The sequence below is a fragment of the Psammomys obesus genome, unplaced genomic scaffold, assembly GCF_907164565.1.
Source record: "Psammomys obesus unplaced genomic scaffold, mPsaObe1.curated_primary_1811, whole genome shotgun sequence".
Classification (NCBI taxonomy): Eukaryota; Metazoa; Chordata; class Mammalia; order Rodentia; family Muridae; genus Psammomys; species Psammomys obesus.
Window position 1 is genome coordinate 13991094 of NW_026596073.1, and position 19803 is coordinate 14010896.

A 19803-nucleotide genomic window follows, 5' to 3' on the forward strand; every position below is an offset into this window, starting at 1 on the left:
TTTTCTATTAGCAGCTTGCTATAGAGGTTGGGTCTGGATATGTGATCATTGTTTTAATGGTGCGGAATGGAAGCTTTATATAGATCTGTATACTGAAAACTTTTCCCATTCTATTGCTTGCTCCTCATTCTTTTATTAAGAATCTTAACTACTAGGTGTTCTCAATTTTTATTCTTCTTAGATTAAATAATATTTTATCAGCTTTTAAAATTTTTGCTTTTCTTCAAATTATAAAGTGATTATTTTACATAATTTTAAATTATAAAAACTCTTTCACATATGGGGCACAATGTAGCTAGAATTATTTCTTTTCTGAATGACATTTTGGTGATGTCTTGATAATAAAAATGTAGGATCCCAGCTCATCTCCAGCTTGTCCTCTATAATAAATATTACTCGTATGGTTTTATTGAAGTGAGTAACATGTGTCCACCATGTTACTGGAAAATCAATAAAAAAATTTAATAAAAGCTAAGCATTTTCACTGTTGTTATTATAGAACATTTCTGAGAAAACTTTCATGAAAATATTAAGTTTTATCAATAGACCATTCTTCAATTATTTTGAGTCCCACTTGCCTAGTCTTGGTGGGGAGGAGGTTTGGTTAAAACAGGAGAATATCCATGCATCAAAGTAAATTCTTTAAGAAATTACAAGTGAGTCTGTCATGGTGGCATGTAGGGCATTAATATTTACTATTGAAATTACTTTTAGTAATGCTTCTGTTAATCCTAAACAGCTGTATAACCAAATCACCACACAGAGACTGGGATTTATTAGTTAACCTAGAACACAATGCTGGGCAATAGTTACTCCATCCTAAACCTCTAAGCCTGCATAGTTTCCTAACATTTAAATTCACCCATTATACTTGCTTTTTGTGAAATCTTAGGTCCTGTTCATTCTCCACGTCGTTCCAACACCTCTCCTCCTGCCCTGCTCTCCCTGCTCTTCTCTCCTCCTCTGCCTCCCACACCTTCCTCTCCTCTGGCTCCTCCCTCTTTTCCTGCTTCCTTTCCATTGCTCAACATTGTGTCTGGTTGTTTTATTTTGGCATGTTTACACAAAGTTGAGACAGAATAAGTATCACAATGCAATGTCCAGATTGAAACCAGAGAGTGTGGGAGAGAAATCAGCATTTGAATGAACAAGGGTAAGGTGCACACCTTTCAAAAGAACATTATACCAATAGTGGCTCACACCTTTAATCCCTGTACTCAGGAGGCAGAGGTAGGTGGGTCTCTGTGAGTTCAGGACCAGCCTGGCCTACACAACGAATCTTAGGCTAGCTAGGCACATATTGAGACTTTTTAAAAGAGAAATAAAATTACAGGTCCTGGAATATTTCTTTGGTGATTGTACACCTCGTGTTTGTAATGTGGTGACAGAAATATTAGGACGGACGCAGCGCATTGCTGCCACCTTCTCTGTGAGAGGCTGATTCATCATTCATCCCTTGGATTTAGTCATGAATTCTTCAGTTGGCCGTTGGTGGTCTGGCCTTTGTTTATCTGTACAGCCTCATTCTTTGGCACCTACACCACCAGGAGAACTTCGCCCTCTCAAGTCGCAAACGTCAATTCCTTGAAAACCTGCATCACGCCCCATGGGTGGATTCCTACTTGTCTTTCAGGGTTAAGCATTATTTCACTCAAAAAGTCTGTAAATGTAGGCCTAAATGTTGCTTAAAAATAATTACATCAAAAGTGCATTCCTAGACTTAGAATTGTAGAAGTGATAAACAAGAGAGGTTGTTGAATGGCTACATGAATCCTATTACATTTAAGCACTTGTTCTGGGAGAGGTTCTCAAGAGGCCTGGAGAAACTTTTTGGGGAAAATCCTAGAAAATGTTCCCTTCCGATGACGTGGGAGGGGAACAATCTGTCTCCTTCTACCGGGAAGCAACCTCCTTATCGTAATACGGATTTTTCCAACGGCGTGATCGGCTGGTTCGGTGCTCGCTCCGGAGAGGACAGTTCGACTAGTTCTGTCTGGCAGCGGTCCCGGAAGTGGGAGGAGGAGGTTGCGGTCAGTGCAGGCTCCCTCCTCGGCCGGAGCGGGTACGGGTGCTGCTGGCGACATGGCCGACTCGGACCCCCGCTACCCGCGCTCCTCCATCGAGGATGACTTCAACTACGGCAGCTGCGTGGCGTCGGCCAGCGTGCACATCCGTATGGGTATGTGCCGGGAGGCCAGGGGGACCAGGATGGAAGTAGGTTACCAAGGGACGGGGGCAAAACGCAGTTGCCTGCTGAGTGCCCGACAGCGGTTCTCAATCTGTGGGTCGCAGCCCCTCCGGGGTTGCCCCTCGCCCTTTTCACGGGGGTCGCCTGAGATGATCACCGGATCAGATATCTACATCACGATTCCTAACAGTAGCAAGATTAAAGTTATGGAAAATAACACGGAAAATACAGATTTTATGGTTGGGGTCACCACAGCATAAGGAGCTGTACTGAAGTGTCGCAGCATTAGAAAGGTTGAGAACCACTGGGTTATGCCCTTACTTTGTTTCCTGTGCCTAGAGCTTCTGGCAGTTGAGAACTGCCCATCTCAGTCATTTCTTTCTCCCCTCTGGGCTCCAGAACTTAGCATATTTTTGAGTAATGATTTAGAAGTTTCTCAGATCAGTGCATAATGTCATGACCGCGCTAAGTTATTTTGCAGTACCCCGTATAAAGTTATTATTTTGAATTTAAGCCCTTCGGTGTTGTGTAAGGGAGCGGAATTCGTTGTCCACCACAGGTCAGCTCTTTTACAGAAGCTCACCCGGATTCAGCCTGCCTGGGCAGCTGAAACCAGTTCTGGAAAAAAGGAAATCTGAAGGTGTTTCTGACCCATCAGGAATCTTGGCGCCTACCTAGCACGGTATTCCTATAATGAATTTGGAATTATTTTGACAAGTGAGCTCAGCCTTTAAAATATAACAAAGTACTCCTGGAAGAAACTTTGCCACCCTAGCCACTTTTGAGGTACAGTGAGGTATTACTTTGTCACACTGTTGCGTTCCCTGTTAGAACTTTCGCATCGTTCAAAGCAAAAGTGAAACTGTATCCGTTAAGTAACTAACTCCCCATTGTTTACCTCCTCTGCCCTTGGGAACCACCAGTCTACTTTCAGTCTTTAAGAAACTATTAGAAATACCTCGGTAAAAAGAAATCACACAGTTTAGTTGTAGTGACTAGCATGTTTCTATTAAAGTCTTCAGAGGGCGTCCGTGTCAGTGTCATAGCGTATGTCTGTCTGACCATCATTCTTCCTTTCGCTTCCTGCCTACTCCAGAATACCTTGTAGTTGAGATTGTATGTTGGGTTTCTTTCACCCTTTGGATTTGCGTTGTTCACTTGGTACTGCAGTGTGTATTTAAGATTCCCCACCCCCATCTTCCACTACTCCATAGCTCATTTGCTCTTGCTATTGAAGAATCTTTTGCTTTCTGCATATGCCAGCTTACGTTCTTTATCGGCTGAAGGTCGTTCTCTTGGCTGGCTGCGTCTGTGTTTGGGCAGTTATGGATAAAGCTGTTTTGTAAACTATGTGCAGGTTTTTGTGTGTACATAGTTTCAATTCATTTGGCTAAATACCAAGGTGTGTGATATAGCTGGGTCATACACAAGAATGTATTTTGTTCTGTAGGAAACCACTAGACTGTGGCCCTGGGTCCCTAGCAACAAAGAATGAGTTCTTTATCCTTGCCAGAATTTGGTGGTGTCGATGTTTTGAATTTGGGCCATTTTAATAGATTTTTATTTTTTTGTTTACCAGGTTTATCTGTTGCAAATATTTTCTCCTAATCTGTTACTTGTTCTTTTACTCTCTTGATGTTACCCGTTTTAAAAATACTTTGTCTGAACATTTCATACATGCGTAAAGTGTATTTTGATCAAAACTGCCCCCAATTCCAACTCCTTCAGTTATCCCTTCGCTGTTCTGCCCTTTCAACTTCATGCGCTCCTTTTTTATAACCCACCTCATCCTCAGTGCTGCCTGTGTTTACATAGTAGTCAGACATAGAGCATGGGTAGCCCATCCCTGAAGAAAACTGACTCTCCCTGTCTTAGTCAGTGTTCTGTTGCAATGAAGAGATGCCATGACCATGGCAACTCTTAAAAGAGGAAACGTCACCTTCATGGCAGGAGTTGGAGCAGTAGCCGAGAGCCACATCCTGAACCACAGACAAAGACAGAGACAATTTCCAGTCCTGTCATGGGCTTTTGAAACATCAAAGCCCACCCCCAGTGACACACTTCATCCAACAAGGCCACACTTCCTAATCCTTCTAATCTTTTCAAATACTGTGATTCCCTGGTGACTAAGCATTTAAATATATGAACCTATGGGGACCGTTCTTATTCAAACCACTGCACTCTCCCAGTAGTCATCAATTGCCTGCAGGTTCTCTGATAATCCATTTGAATAGTTGCTTTTGAACTGCAGAGTTTCATTTTTAGTCAATATTTTAATTTATTCTTTGACAGTTTCATAAATGTATACAGTATATCCTGTCCAACTCCGCTACCCACTTTTGCATGAGAATGGGGTCATCTACCAGGGCAACTCACTAGCAGCCTTGCAAGAAGGAAAATGTCTCCCACTCCCCACCAGCAGCCATCAACTACTCCTTGCTCCTGAGTTTTCAGACCCTTAACATCAAGGTTCTTTCTGCAACACCGTGCTATGTTCTAACATCACTTTAAACAGGCACGTTTCCCCCAGTGACATTGGCTGTGTTCCCTGCCCCGAATAGCTCATTAAAAATTTCTTCTCTCCCTGTGAGCTCACCTCATGCGTAAAGGGTAGGCTCCAAGAGAATTCCACTCCCCCTTGAAAGGTCCTTAGGTTCATGAGCCCCACCCATGTCCGGCTTGCCTGGCTTTATCTGGTGCAGGTTGTGTTCAGGTGCTGTTGAGTTCATGAGTGCAGCAGCTGGGCCATGTCTTGGAGAAAGTGTTTTCTAGCACGCCTCCCCATCTTGCTAGCTCTTATATTCTTTCCCTCTCTTCTTTGACATTACTGAGCCTTGGCAGGGCGGGTGGAGGAATTGAAATAGATACCCCTTTTAGGGGAGAGAGAATATTTTCACTCGACAGTCACTGTTGTCAGCACTTAGAGCGTGAATTAAACTGTGGCCTTTTCATGTATGTCCTTTCTCATGGTGAGTTAGTTTCTTCTGGTTCCTAGTTAACTTTTTTAAATCCATAAATTGTTGTATAGTTTTGTCCAGTTATTTTTCTGGGTCAGTTCATAATGACTGCATTTCCTGCCAGTCTGTAAATGTGGTGTGTAACATTTGATTGATGTTCATGTGTTGAACGGTCCTAAAATCTCAGGAGTATATCCCACTTAGTTCTGTAATACATTTAATATGCCATTGAATCTGCTTTGCCAGTTTTTTGTTCAGGATTATGTTATCTATTTTCATCAGGCATGTTGCTCTGTCATTTTGTTGTATCTTTAACTTTGCTGTCAGAACAATGCTGCTCTTTATAAAAATGTTTGAAATAAGAGAGCTGGAATATGTAGCAAGTACTGGGAGTCGATAAGACTAAAAGTTTCCTGCTGGTCCCAGAAACCATGAAGTGAGACAATGGATCACTTTAGGGTAGGGCAGGGACAGAAGATGACAGGCATTGCAGGAAACTAAGTTTCTGAGGAGGTCATTCTGAGACTGGAGAGACCTTGGTAAGGCAAGGTAGTGGCATTAAGGTATAACTTAAAACATTTGAGTTTTTCAGCTAATCTTATTAGATGCAAAGATAGATAAACAGAAGTTTTGCAGGTCACAATGGCTTTTCTTAAAGCACTGACTTGGCCGGCACCTGAAACTTTTTTTGTGGCAGTTTAACTAAATTCTAAAGCACCAAACTCCAAGTTTGGAGTGGCCTTTGGGAGGAACCAACCATCTGAAAACTGAAGTAACCTAGGGGAGTTTCAAGAGGAAGTGGGGTTCCCTTGGAGCCTATGCTTTACATGTGGGGTCAACTCATGAGGAGAGGGAATTTCTGAGGAGCTGTTCAGTGATTGGAACAAGCCACTAAATGTCCCTGTGGGAAACGTGCCTGTTTAATGTGATGTTTGAAAATAGTACGGTGTTTTAGAAAGAGCCTTGACTCAAGAGTCTGAGAATTAAACATAGTCTGGTTGGTAGTGTGTAGAGGCAAGCCTCTTTGCCACTGTGATCCCTAGAGCTCTTATGTTTAAAGCAGACATAATTGCTACAATATAAAGGATGCTTTAAGAGTCAGACAATTGTTTAAACATTGTGTATATTACCGTGGTTTATTTAATCATCATCTCTTGAGGGTTACCTTTCCTCCTTCAAATAGAAATAAAAGTTAAATGGATTTTCAATTTGATTGACATTATCCCTTATTGACTGTTCAGCAAACAGCACAGGAAGGTACCCGTTTGCTGTGGAATGGCAAAGCAAAGAACTTTATATTCCTTTAAGAGAGTTCATCGTGAGGTAGCATTTCCTTTAGTGTAGACATTAAGATTTTCAAATTTTTTATCTAGCTATATTTTATTTCTGCTTTTCATATCCACAGTAGAACCATTTTGTAAAACTGCTGTTTTTTCTTTTCTGAATGCTTAGTGTACAAATAGGCATTTGATAGTTTCTTTTAATTATGATAAAAAATATTTATTATAAACCACTAATTTAATTTTTAAGTTTATGGCCTTTGGAGGGTTAGATCGACCTTTTAAATTTTAATAATTTTTCTCCCTCTAGGATTAGTTCTAGGTTTAATTATTTAGAGTAAGGTTAAAGACAGAATGCCTGTGAAAACGTGATTTTTCAGACAGTGAGATGATGGCTCATTTGGTAGACGTGTTGGTGGGGAAGCCTGGCGACTTGAGTTCCATACTGGGATATCACATGGTGGGAGGGGTCTGACGCTGGCAACTTCTCTTCCCTTTACATGACCATGCCATGTGCCCCTCTTACCCATGAAAACAAACAACCAACTAACCAAACAAACAAGAAAAGCTGGGGTTTTTTTGTTTGTTTTTTTGTTGGTTTGTTTGTTTTGTTTCTAAGAAATTTGGTCTTGACAGAGGAACAAATGTTTTGGAAAGTAGTCACACACACTATTTCTCTCTCTCCTAGCCTTTCTCAGAAAAGTCTACAGTATCCTTTCTCTGCAAGTTCTCCTCACTACAGTGACCTCTGCCGTGTTTCTGCATTTTGAGTCTGTGCGGACATTTGTCCAGGAAAGGTAAGAAAAGGAGACAATTGTGAATCATTTCCAGAGATTTCATCTGATGAATGTGTTTTTATTATAGAAGTTATCATCCAACTCCTGTGAGCCTGATTCATTTTTGATGAAAGAGACTTTCACAACATGGTATTTTACCTCATCTTAGTGTATAGTTTCTAGGGCTAAACCAATATCTCCTTGAACAGAATTAAGAGTTTGTACTGCAGGCTGCTGAGGTGGCCCTGCCTGGGATGGTAGAAAGAGAAAACTGACTCCTGTATGTTGTCGACTGACCTCCACACATATGCACTGGCCCTCAGGCACACTGCCTCTCCCCCTATAGCACACAAACAAAATAAAAAATTTTTTAAAGAAAAGAAAAAAATAATTTTTGCTGTATAATTTTACCATCCATCCTGTCCCCCAAACCTAAGACTATGCTTGCAGATGAAAGTTACATGAAAAATGTGTGGTCGTGTTAATCTTGTTTCACTGATAGAAACTTTTTACTGAGCAGTTTCTAGAGGAGCTATAACTGATCTATCATTTATTAAAGATTTTCCTCTCAGTATTAAGCATTTAAGTGGCTAAAAATAATATGGTTTCTGTATTTGACAGAAAAACATGGAGAATGACTATTTTCTAAGAGGTAGATTGTCGCCCACCTCCTACCAAAGGACAGTCTGAAACTATTAGTTGGCTGCTCTGAGATATAATTATTTAAATTGTAGCCCTGTGTAAAATCCCTTTCTAATTTAATGTCTTTTGTTTATTGTATTTTGGTTAGCAAAACACTATCCTCATTACAGACATTGCCCCTGTGAAGGACATCAGCAAAGGAAAGATGGGTAGACTGTCCTTCCCATACTCTATAGCCTTAGACAGGCTTAGATTTTTCACCAAACCTACTTTATTTAGGGTCCTTAAAGATCTTTACCTCCCTTTCAACTGACCAGAGGTAGGGAAGAAAGAAGGTTATTAGGTAAAGAGGGTTGTAGATCTTTTTAGAAGTAGTTCCTTAGGGTGAGTCCACTCCTTGTTGCCCGGATACCAGCATCCATTCCAAAGGCCAACACCAAGCAGCAACATGAATCAGCATGATTCAGCAGTGCTGGACAAGTCAGCGAAAGCCAGAAGACTCAGTGGGACTGCCTCAGAAAGTTCTCTGGAATGTTTTTCTCTTCGAAGCACAAAGATCAGCGAGTGATGTCGATCCAAAAAGCAATGTCTCACTGTCCATGGGTTTCTATATAATCTCCTCTCCTCAGAGTCCACCCATGGATGTTCTCAGCTGACCAAAGAGATGCCCCTCCCATGAGAGAGAGCTCAGCAATGTCACAAACCCTCTCAGAAGCCAGCTTCTAGAAAAAGTCACATGACTCAATTGAGTGTTAAAGAAACCAGAAACTTCCTTTTCAATAGCCCTCCCCATTTCAGCCCCCAACTTTTCCAGTTAGAAAATACATTTTTTTATTTGGTATTGGTACTGTCCAATTTTTTATTCTTGTATTTTAATGAACTTAGAAAATACATAAAATTTACAAAATTGTATACCATTATCTCTGCTATTTTTTAAGCTTTAAATACTTTTTAATGTCTTTCAGCCCAGCTTTGATTTTGGTGTTTGCCCTCGGATCTCTGGGCTTGATTTTTGCATTGACTTTGCACAGACACACACATCCTCTGAACCTTTACCTGCTTTTCGCTTTCGTGAGTACTTTGATATTGTTTATGCCACTAGTTAGCCTGAGTTTCAACAATGCTTGCTTAATTGTACGTGTGTTTATTGGTAACAATGGGAGAAGAAAATTGAGTTGCGTGCACATGTGTTTGGGTGTGTATGAGCTTGTGTGGGGGTCAGAGGTTGGCAGTGGCTGTGCATGAATGTGGGGGGGGTCGGAGATTGGCAGTGGCTGTGCATGAGTGTAGCGGGGGTCGGAGATTGGTAGTGGGTGTCCTCCTCTTTTATTCTCCACCTTTTTTGGTGAGACAGGGTCTCACTGAATTTGAATGTGACATTTCAGCCAGACTGAGCTACAGGAATCCACCTCCCTTAGCCTCCAGCACCCAGGCTACAAATGTGCTACCGCACCAGGCCCTTTCACTGGGTGCCAGGGATCAGAACTCTGATCCTCACCCTTATACAGCAGGCAATTTACCACTGAGCCATCTATGCAGCAGCCTGAATGTTTAATTAGAATATATTAGGGAATTACTTATACATACATACTTTTTTAGAACGTGTAGCTACTGTCTGCTTTCGTTCTTCTAACTAGGATTTAGTGGCAAACACACCAGATTGGAATCTGATGACCTGGCTTCTCAGCCCTCTGCTTATGTGACATTTGGCAAGGCAGTTAGCCTTTTTATACCTAATTTTTCTCACACATAAAATGAAAATTGTAAGGTATGTCATCTATGTAACCCTTTCTGCCTCTAATTTTCTGGAATCTGGGGCATTTTTGTGGCTTTAACTTAGAGGATATGAGCTCATGATTAATTCTTCTGTGTTATTTTCATGTCTTCATTCAGTTCTCTTAAAGGGCCATTTTGCTCAAATGATAGACCTTTTTTTTAAACTTGTTATAAATTTATAGGTAGGAGAATCTAACATTAAGTTGTATTTATTTTTGGAGACAGTTGTAAAAATTAAAATCCCAGTTGACACCTATAAAAACTCGATCTTAATTTGAGTAAAGTTGGTAAAGCTCTGGGTATTTTTACATTATTTTGTCTCTTCTTGTGACTTTGGATTCTGGCCTGACAGTTTTTCTTCAAGACATTCCAAACATAGTATGTGTTGTCCAATAATGTGCCACTGATGTGAGTAAAGCGCTTCAGATGAGGAACTCATTCTGAAAATGAGTTCATGTTAAATGATACTCATGACTTTGAAAACTATTGGAGAGTTTGTTCATTTAAATCTTAATCTGTGTAAGCATATTAGCCCCAACCCATGCTGTCCCAAACAGGGAATTTATTTTCAGGGTGTAAGAGCTTGGAAACGCAGCAGCTCCCAACTCCCAGTTCTTAAGAACTGGAGGTAGGCTCTCAAGGTGTCGCTATGAGAGAGCTGAGTGGTGGGCTGTGTTCTCATTGCCCCCTCTTCTGTCCTTGCCCACTGTTCCCGTTACTTTGATGGCTTGCCATTGGCCTACATAGTGCATTTTTCATTTGCTGTACCTCCCACTGCTATTGCTTCAATCTCTTCAGATCCTGATAGAAAGCACCTGACTGATGCAGTGAGATTAACCAATGTGTAGTGTCCAGTCCTTAGGTCAGATTCCAGTTTCTGTTGCCTCCTCTGCAACAGGAGACAGGGAGAAGGCAAACAAAACCTGAGGCCATGGGCCAGCAAGATGACTCAGTAAAGATGTTTACTGTACAAGTCTGATGGCCTGAGTTACATGGCCTAGAACCTATGTAAAAGGAGTGACCCAGCCCCACAAAGCTACCCTCTGGCCTCCGCCGGCATGCCATGCCATGAACACCCTTCACATTCACCTATCATGTACACATCTAATAATATAATAATTCATTTTAAAACAAACAACTCTGGAATGATGGCTCAGTGGTTAAGAGATCCAGCCAGGGTCAGGGCCCAGCCCCAAACACCCACTTGGTGGCTAACATTTTAAATTCTAGTTCAGTTCTAGGGGATCTGACATCCTCTTCTGGTCTCACGTGTACATGGAACACACACAAACATAATTGCACATAGGATACATATAGGCAACCACACATAAGATAAAAATAAATCTTTAAAAAAAAAAGACCTTCAAATCTATTGTAAATTCCTTCCAGAATGACTAATTTCTTTGTAGCACAGGATAGACACCCATTTGCCCAGCAAAGAGAGCTCACCCTAGAAAAACATCAGCCAAAGGTTTCATGAGCAAGATGCCACTTATTGTCATGTGATCTATTCATCATGTGTAGCTAAAGTGGCTTCGCAAATAAGGAAGTTCATAAACTCATTTCCTTCCTCTCATTGCTCGGGGAACTTCTGGGCACTGTTTTTTCATTGTTGGTTTTTCTTTTGTTCTGCAGCAGCGTAAGAAAGGAAGGGAATTTAGCCAGCTCTGTCAGGGTGCGAGTGCACGTGTGTGTCCTATTTCGGAGTGATGCAATGGTGTCAGTGTGACATTGCGTTCTTCTCATCTATGGCACCACGTACAGTGTCCTGTCTCCTTCAGGTCCAGTAATGCAGGGTGAGGGTTCTTGTCAGGACACACACATCAGCAGTGTAATCCATTTCTATGACCCATTGCTGTTGCTTCCCTGGAACTACCAACATTAAGACACGGTTCCCTGGTCTCACTGCCTCCACATCTCTGTGCATTTCCAGTACTGTTTTCGCTCTGCTTCTGAGGACTGTTGGTTCTAGGTAGGGTAGAGTACGACTGCTTCCTTACCAATATCGTTATGCAGCCATTGCTGTTACGTTTGGCTTTGCCTTTGTGGTGTGGTGTATCAGATGGTTGATAAATCTACTAGAGTAAGCATATAAGACAAAGTAGGTGATATAATCAAGGAGAAAGAGAGACTAGAATGTAAGCCTTAATAGCTCCAAATCTTTTGTTTTGGTCAGGATCCAGCTACTTGTGAGATGACTTAAACAATACAATATAATGCCTAGAAGAGCTCTCCAGAGCTCAGCCACCTGCTGTGGTTCAGGCACTCCTCAGGTTTTGCATAGTATAAGATGGCGGCACATTGTTCTGCCCAAATAGCATCCCATTGAAATAAGGTGGATAAAGTGGGGTGGAGGGCAAGTCATTATGTTCTTAAAGTGCAGTCCTGTGGCTGTGCCCACTCAGCTGTTTGGCTTAGAATACAGTTATGTGTTGAGACAGCCACAAGGGAGGCTACAGATGTATTGCTTTCGCTGAACAGCCGGATGTCCAGATACAAAGTCTGTTGTTGCTGGGGAAAAACTAGAGATTTTTATTGCGAGGCTGTTTTAAGCTGCCTCATTAAAGTATATAACAAAATATTTTTATACTTCTTATGTTTCTTTGTGTGAGGTATTTAGGTTTTTTAAAGACAATTTAATTTGCAGTATCATTTTATTTATATTATCCAGCATGAAAAAAATATAATTTTCTATGTATCTTAACTCTACTAAATAACCTTGTGTTCTCCTCATCTGTATCACTGTTTACAGTCTCCTGTCTCCTTCAGGTACTTTAATGCAGGGTGAGAGTTTTTGGCAGGCCACATATCTACACATAACAACAGGAAATACAATTTTCTATTTTAATTCTTCTATGTAACCTTTCTATTACAGATGAACATTTGAATAAAGCTTAAAGAGCCACAATGAGAATGTAAATATTCACAATGCATTGAGACCTCATTTTCATTACATGGGATAACTGTCCTGCCCTCTGGACAGGCTCCTTTGAAACTAACACGAGACTATTCACATGGGACCATACTGGACTGCTAGAAAGGAGAGTGTGTGCATGGCATAGTGTCCATTTCTCACGCACTAGTTAATTAAGGTTTCTTTTCTTAGACCTTGTCTGAAGCTTTGACCGTGGCAGTTGTTGGTAAGACCCTTTACGTGTTACCATTTTACTGTGGGTAAAAATATTTTAGGTAACAATGCATCCGGGGTTAAAGTTTAACATGGGATGTTATATTAAAAACATGACATAAAGTGAAGACTGCTGATAAGCAAAAGTTAAATATTTACACTTTACACAGTTCAGCTGAGCTGAGAGGAAATGGAAAAGTTCAAGGGAAACGGAACGGAGAGTAGGTTTTTATTTATGATTTCCTGTTGATAAAAATGAGATACTGTAGTTGGTGTCCTCAACTTCCAAGGGCTCTTCTGTCACGCGAGCATCAAGAACTGCCCCCACTGGGTTGTGACTGCTCCACCTTCACGTTTCCCCAAAGGGTACCACAGGACACACGGTCATTTCCATTTCTGAATTTCATATGTGTGTTTCCTGGCCAAGTTTCCGTTACAGTTACTTTATACCACCTGATAATGTCTCAAATAAAAAATTCAGTGAATTACAATGAAAATTTGGAGTATCCACAGGTGGTTTACTGTGGGTGTCACAATGATCTGCTTTAACCGTTTGCATTCTAGTAGGTGTCCATCCTTTGGAGAAACACATTATCTCTTCCTATTTTGTCATTGCGGCTTTACCCATCTTTCAGTTTTGTGGAATATGTATTTTGTGACCATCTGCCACTCTTTAGAAGAATCGGGATACAGATAAATACCAAGAAGTAGTAAACTGGAACGGAAGCTTTTCAGCATGGGCAGGAAGTGTCATTAGCTTATTTGTCTATTGTCATGACCATCTGTCCCTAGAAATAGACCAGTGCCACCATACCATTGCTATAAGGAGTTTAAAAGGGAATGTGATTACTAGAACTAGAGTAAAAATATATAAATTAAGTCATCTGAGACTATTTTCTTTATGGATTGCAATATTCTAGTCTATGTGATCAGAATGGCAAAATTATTGACAAGAAGCAAATTTGACTATATTTTTCTGTTATCATCTCCCTAATCCTGTATGCCAGAAGCAGACATTTTAATTATTTATTAACAGAAATAACAAGTACGATCAATTTTGGACAAAACTTTTAGTTATATAAGTGATTGGGGTTCAAAGCATATACATACATTACAAGGGGATTACCCCTTGAAAGCCTAATCTAACATTCTGTTAAGACGGTAACAGTTATACAACAGCAGCTGTCACTGGTCAGGATTGTTACTCTGTTGCAACAGGAATTTGGTAAACTCCACAATAATGTGCTCCAACATGGACTCAGCCATAAAGCAGGCAGTGATCGGTTTCTGTCCTTTGTAGGGTGGGTAAATGGCAGGCCATCTCAGACATCCTTTGTGTTTTTCTTGTTCAATTGCCTTGGCTTGGGGTGCTCAACCAATTCATCTGTCTAGGTGATTGATAACATTGCTGCTATTGTTCAGGGATTCATAGCCAGAACACCTTCAATCTTAAGCACAGGGACAGCTACAAAGACACTGACAAACAGCAAATGGAGCCATTCCTGGTTATCTACTAACTATCATTACAGTTTGGTTAACTATGTGATAATATGAAACACTTGTACAAATAACTGTTTGGAACTTTTTAATATTATTATGACTGTGGTTTCACTTACAAATATACTCAAGGCTGGGTGTTGTTTTTATTGGTGAGTAGAAGAAAGTGAGAGTAGGCGGGAGACTAGAGTAGTGGAGTGAATATGATTTAATACAATTTGAACGTGTATGAAAATGTACAGTGAAACCAATTATGTATGTATAATTAATACATGCAATAAAAACATCTCAAAAAGCTAAACTATAAGAAAATGTTTTCCTTTAATCTAAGCAGACTGTACTGGCTGTTTATGCATGCTTTAATCGGTCTTATTTTTGCAGTTACTTTCTACGATGTGTACACGGTGCTGAAAGCTTTTACTCTGACGACTGCAGTCTTTCTTGGCTTGACAGCCTATACTCTACAGTCAAAGAGAGATTTCAGCAAATTTGGAGCAGGGTAAGTAGTAAGTCTTGGGATATATATGAAACGCTGTCATTCTGGTGTCTATGTGTTTAACATGGAGGTTCATAAGAGGTCACTCTGAGGGGGACCAGGCTCTACCCTCCTGGCGAATTGACAAGAGATGGAGTGTGACTGTTAGCATTTTCTTCTTTCATAAAGTGAAAGTGAATCTTGTGCTGTCCTCCATTTCCCCAAAGGATTAGCTTTTCAGAGAGGTGAGGCTTGTGAGCATTTGGATCAGTGTAGGATTTATTGACCTTTCAGCCTTTGTTGTCCCCTTTCAGCATAAATGTCACCAAGACCATTGTTCTAGTTTCATTTCTGTTGCTCTAATAAAATATTTATGAATTTTTACATTTTAGTTATTTTTGGCAAAAATTGAGTTATCTCTTCATAAAATGAGTGGGCTTAAAAAGTGCTTTGGGGGCTGGAAAGATGGCTCACTGGTAAGAACACTTGCTACTCTTGCAGAGGACCTGGTTTCTGTTCCCAGCTCTGACATGGTGCCTCACAATCATAATTCCAGTGCTAGAAGACCAGATACCCTCTTCTAACCTCATCAAGGATCAGGCAGGCACATGGTACACATACATGCACACAAAACACTCTTACACATAAAAATTTTTTTAAAACCTTTAAAAAAGTGCTGTAGTATAAATACATACATACATACATACATACATACATACATACATACATACATAAAAAGTGCTGTAGTCAGGAACACTATTATAAACTGTTAAACTTTTGTTTTTTTCCAGGTTGTTTGCTGTTTTGTGGATTTTCTGCTTGGCAGGATTCTTGAAGGTGAGTTGTTTTAGAACAGTTGACTTGAATATAATTCTGCCTGTGTCAACATAAGTCAACGAAAATTCCTTGAGAATTATTTGTAGAAGACACTTAGTTGTAATTATCTAGAACATTTATATATAGAATTATACTTCAGTGAAAATCATGGCTTATGTTAGTCAGTATTACTGACTGAGAAAATGAATGCACAAAGAAGTGAAATTGCACACAAAAAAGCCTTACTCGTCGTTGTCCACCTCTGACTGCCACATGTAATTCTGAAAAACACAGGGCTGCTGAGAATAAAGGTCCTTGCCTCTAAGCCCGAGGGCCTGAATTCAGTCCCTGAGAGCCATACACTGTAAAGAGGAACCGGCCTTGGCAAGTTGTCCTCTGACTACCTCAGTCACCTGTGCTTGCTGTGGTGTGCGTAGTCCTCGGCTCCATTAAATACGTAAATGCCATGAAATGTTTACTTCTTGAAAATAACACTTTAAAGCAGTTCATGTTTAAAATGCCACCATTCAAAGTAAGTAGCTAACTTAATTGACAGATAACTGCTTACCAAACATTCATACTTCTGTCAAACATGAGCTTAGATCCACCTTCCTTCTGCCTTTGTGCATTCACGCATCAGGGTTGGGTGCCACTGTCACAAATGCCGCCAGCAGTCGATCGTTATTAAAAGTAATTGAAATAGGTCTAAAGTGAGTCCTGGATATGAACTTACTTCTTTAATCCCTTGCTTGTAGGTGTTTTTTTATAGCGAAACAGTGGACCTGGTCTTGGCGTCTCTAGGCGCCCTTCTTTTCTGCGGCTTCATCATCTATGATACACACTCTCTGATGCACAAACTCTCGCCAGAAGAGTATGTGTTAGCTGCCATCAGTCTCTACCTGGATATTGTCAATCTGTTCCTGCACCTATTAAGGTTTCTGGAAGCAGTTAATAAAAAGTAATTGAACAGTGTCCAGAGAATTTTATTATGTAAAAAGTTTGAATTATCCTTAGATATTAAAAGCATTTATGAACTTTGTTGGTATTCTGTATTCTTCTATACTTTAGAGTATTATTATTTTTTGTGTTATCTCATTTCCAAATCCTTGACTTAAAATCTCAGGCAGGAGATTTTTTTTTTTTTTTTTTGTAAATTGCAGCAGGGTCTCACTATGTAGTCCAACATGACTTCTAACTCATGATCTTACTATGTCAACTTTCTCTGTTCTTGGAATACAGGCATGTAGCACCTCCTGGCTTATTTATTCATTTTTCATTCCTAAATTACACATAATGAGATGTTCATCTGTAATTCACAATAATATAATGAATGGATTTAGTTTTTATTTTTTGTAAATGTTTTGAATGCATGTATGTGTATCATACTTTATGTCTGCAGAGGCCAGAGGGGGAATTGTATTACCTGGAGCTGGAGTTACCAGCATTTCTAATGTAAAAACTGTGCTGGAGTTCTTTAAAAGAGTAGCAAGTACTCTTTATAGTCATTGAGCCATTTCTTCAGCCCATTGGTCACCTCTTAAAATGCCTAGTTTAGAAATGGAAAAATCGCTGGTGTAAACTAAATTTGACGAATGGTGTTTATAGGTAGTGGCAAAAAATTTTATATAGTTAGACATACATATATATATATATATATATATTAGCATTGCACTAGTATTCACATCACTCTGTGTGTCCTTCTGTGCCAAGCAAGGAGAGCTTGCCAGGCAGGAAATAGACCCACAAAAGAATCAGTAAATAAAGGAACATGTACAACTTAACTTTTTAATATCACGTAGAGGTGAACACGTGCTCAGTTAATAGCCAAGAAAGCAGAACTAGTAGGACTTAGAGAAATCGTCAGTTTATGATGCAGAGGCCAGAAGTAGGAGGAAAGGAGGAAAACAGAAAGGCCGGAGAGCTTTGGATTGCTTTTGGTCAAAGAGGTGCAGTGGAAGTGCCTGGCCTTCGATCCCTTTCCCCTAGGAAGTGCAGCCTTGCCAGGTCACAGGGGAAGACGAGCCAGCCTTGATGAGACCTGATAAGCTAGGGTCAGATAGAAGGGGAGAAGGTCCTCATATCAGTGGACTAGGGGAGAGGCATAGGGAAAGAGCAGGGAGGGTGAATTGGACTGGGAAGAGAGGAGTGGGCTGTGGCAGGGATGCAAAGTGAATAAATTATAATAAGTAAAATAAAATTTAAAATAAAAATTTTAGAAAGAGGTGCAGTGGGCCACGTTATGTGCCCTCAGTTTTCTGTGGAACTCAGACCTGGTTTTGGTCCATTTGACCTAAGTTTCTCTGGACTGGTGTCAGCAGGCCTTTGCCTTCCATCTCTGTAGTGTATAGTCCTAGTGTCTCAACCATCGAGGGAGCCAGAAGTCACCAGCACCATCGAACTGCAGAATTTTTGCTGTTTGCTGGGACTCGGGAACGCATGGAAAGGCCCGGCTGTGGGAGCCCCACTCAGCCAAGTACCGGTTGTGTCTTGGGTCTTTCAGATGAGAAATCAATTGATTCTTGTCAAGTACTGAGCATTACTAACTGCATGTGTTCCAGGAGCTCCCTCCAGCTATTTTGGTTTTCTGTAGATGTGAGTGCATGCCTGTATACAGGGGTGTGTGTGTGTGTCTGTGTGTGTGTCTGTGTGTGTGTCTGTGTCTGTGTCTGTGTGTATGGGGGTAGGACAGTGTGCATGTGCACATGCGCACGTAGGTGTCATTCATCAGGTTTCACCACCTTTCTTTAGACAGGGTCACTCAATGGCCTGGGATTTGGCTAATAGGCTTGCTGTGGAGGCCAAGCGATCCTAGAGCCTGTCTGTCTGGTGGTGAGCTTAAAAAAAAAAAAAAAAAGTGAGTTCTAGGGATGAAAGTCAAATCCTTTTGCTTCTGGCCTCTCTTGAGCCCCATTCTTCCACCTTTCTGAAAGTGCCCTTGCTAGAGTTCATGCTTGAATGTTTGAATGAAGGAGGGGATTTAAAGATATTAGAAAACAAAACAGCAACAAAAGCATGACATCTGATCCCCTAGGAGTACTTGCTTTCAATTATTTAGTCCCCAATTCAGCTTTCAAAAGAGCTTTGTTATGCTGAATTTTGGAATGTATCTTAATAATGTAATAGGTTGGTTTCTTTTTCCAAGTTTCTGTTTCAAAGTCACAGCCTTTTGGTACATGGCACAGGAAGCTGTCACTTTAGAGTATCTGTAAGGAGGCCTTTTAGTACCCAGTATGCACTTTCTTCCTATTGTTTTTAATGTCGTGTGGTTTGTCTCTGGTAAAAATCTCAAAACTCGCTGTACTATGCATGTTTTCTTCAAGGAGACAACTCTCCTAGCAACCAAACAGGAATTCCTTAAGCCAATATTAAAGATAACTCATGGGAGCTGGAGGCGTGGCTCAGGGGTTAAGAGCACCTGCTGCTCCTGCAGCAGGCCTGAGTTTAGTTCCCAGCACTCACACGGGGGCTCACAACCAACTGTAATTTCAGTTCTAAGGGGCGAGATGTCCTCTTCTGGCCTCCTCTGGCTCCAGGCACACATGTGGTACATAAACATACTCATTACAGACAAAACACTCAATAAACAAAAATTAATCACCTACTGAGGATCAATGAGGTACTAGGCCCTAAGACACCATTCGCCCATATCTTTCACAAATGTTAAAGAGACCCGTGTATCCCCATAACCTGTGCGATTAGAAGCACATGCAAAACCAAACACTTTTGTAGCCTCAGTCACCCTAGTCTCAGCTTTGTCTCAGATATGTAACGGTTTGGACAAATCAATATTGCTCTTCAGGACAGTAAAGATTATTTTCTGCTTTGGGCAACAGCTTTGAACTATAATTGGCATGCAGTAGATTTGACATATTTAAATCGTACAATTTGATATATTCTCACATCCACGTACATCCTGGGATCCTCAGCGGAAAAGGAAAAATTTCTAGGCTGTAAAAAAAAAAAACAAAAACAAAAACCTGCAGCAACTGCTCTAGGATGATCGGAGCTGAGCAATCGGGTATTCTGTATCGGTAAGGCTTGTCTCAGGCAGGGACCCCGGCCGGGCTTGACCTATCTGAGGCTTTGAGAATGGCTTGATTTAGAATTTGTCACTCCCGACCGGAAATCCTTTCTGCTCTCTGTTTTTCCAAACACACCGTCTTCCGTAAGGTACCAGCAAACCCTCAGGCTCACAGAGATCAACTCCCAGGCCCACTTGGGAAGACCAAGCCTTTCAGGATTCCCGGCATGCCGTGCGCCTGGCGTGGC

General features: G+C 40.8%; 1 protein-coding gene across 1 annotated transcript; it reads left to right on the forward strand.

Moving 5' to 3' along the window:
- Positions 1-1988: 1988 nt before the first annotated feature.
- Tmbim4 (transmembrane BAX inhibitor motif containing 4) lies at positions 1989-16572 on the forward strand. Its single transcript, XM_055626008.1, has 7 exons — positions 1989-2179; positions 7114-7222; positions 8809-8914; positions 12726-12759; positions 14625-14742; positions 15510-15555; positions 16290-16572. Exons 1-7 carry the CDS (start codon positions 2083-2085, stop codon positions 16494-16496), a joined length of 717 nt encoding a protein of 238 aa, XP_055481983.1. The 5' UTR covers positions 1989-2082; the 3' UTR covers positions 16497-16572.
- Positions 16573-19803: the final 3231 nt, after the last annotated feature.

Coding starts and splice junctions, on each gene's coding strand:
- Tmbim4 (XM_055626008.1), top strand. CDS start 2,083: ATGGCCGACTCGGACCCCCGCTACCCGCGCTCCTCCATCGAGGATGAC. Junction 7,223..8,808: donor CGGACATTTGTCCAGGAAAG/GTAAGAAAAGGA, acceptor AATGTCTTTCAG/CCCAGCTTTGATTTTGGTGT. Junction 12,760..14,624: donor TTTGACCGTGGCAGTTGTTG/GTAAGACCCTTT, acceptor TTATTTTTGCAG/TTACTTTCTACGATGTGTAC.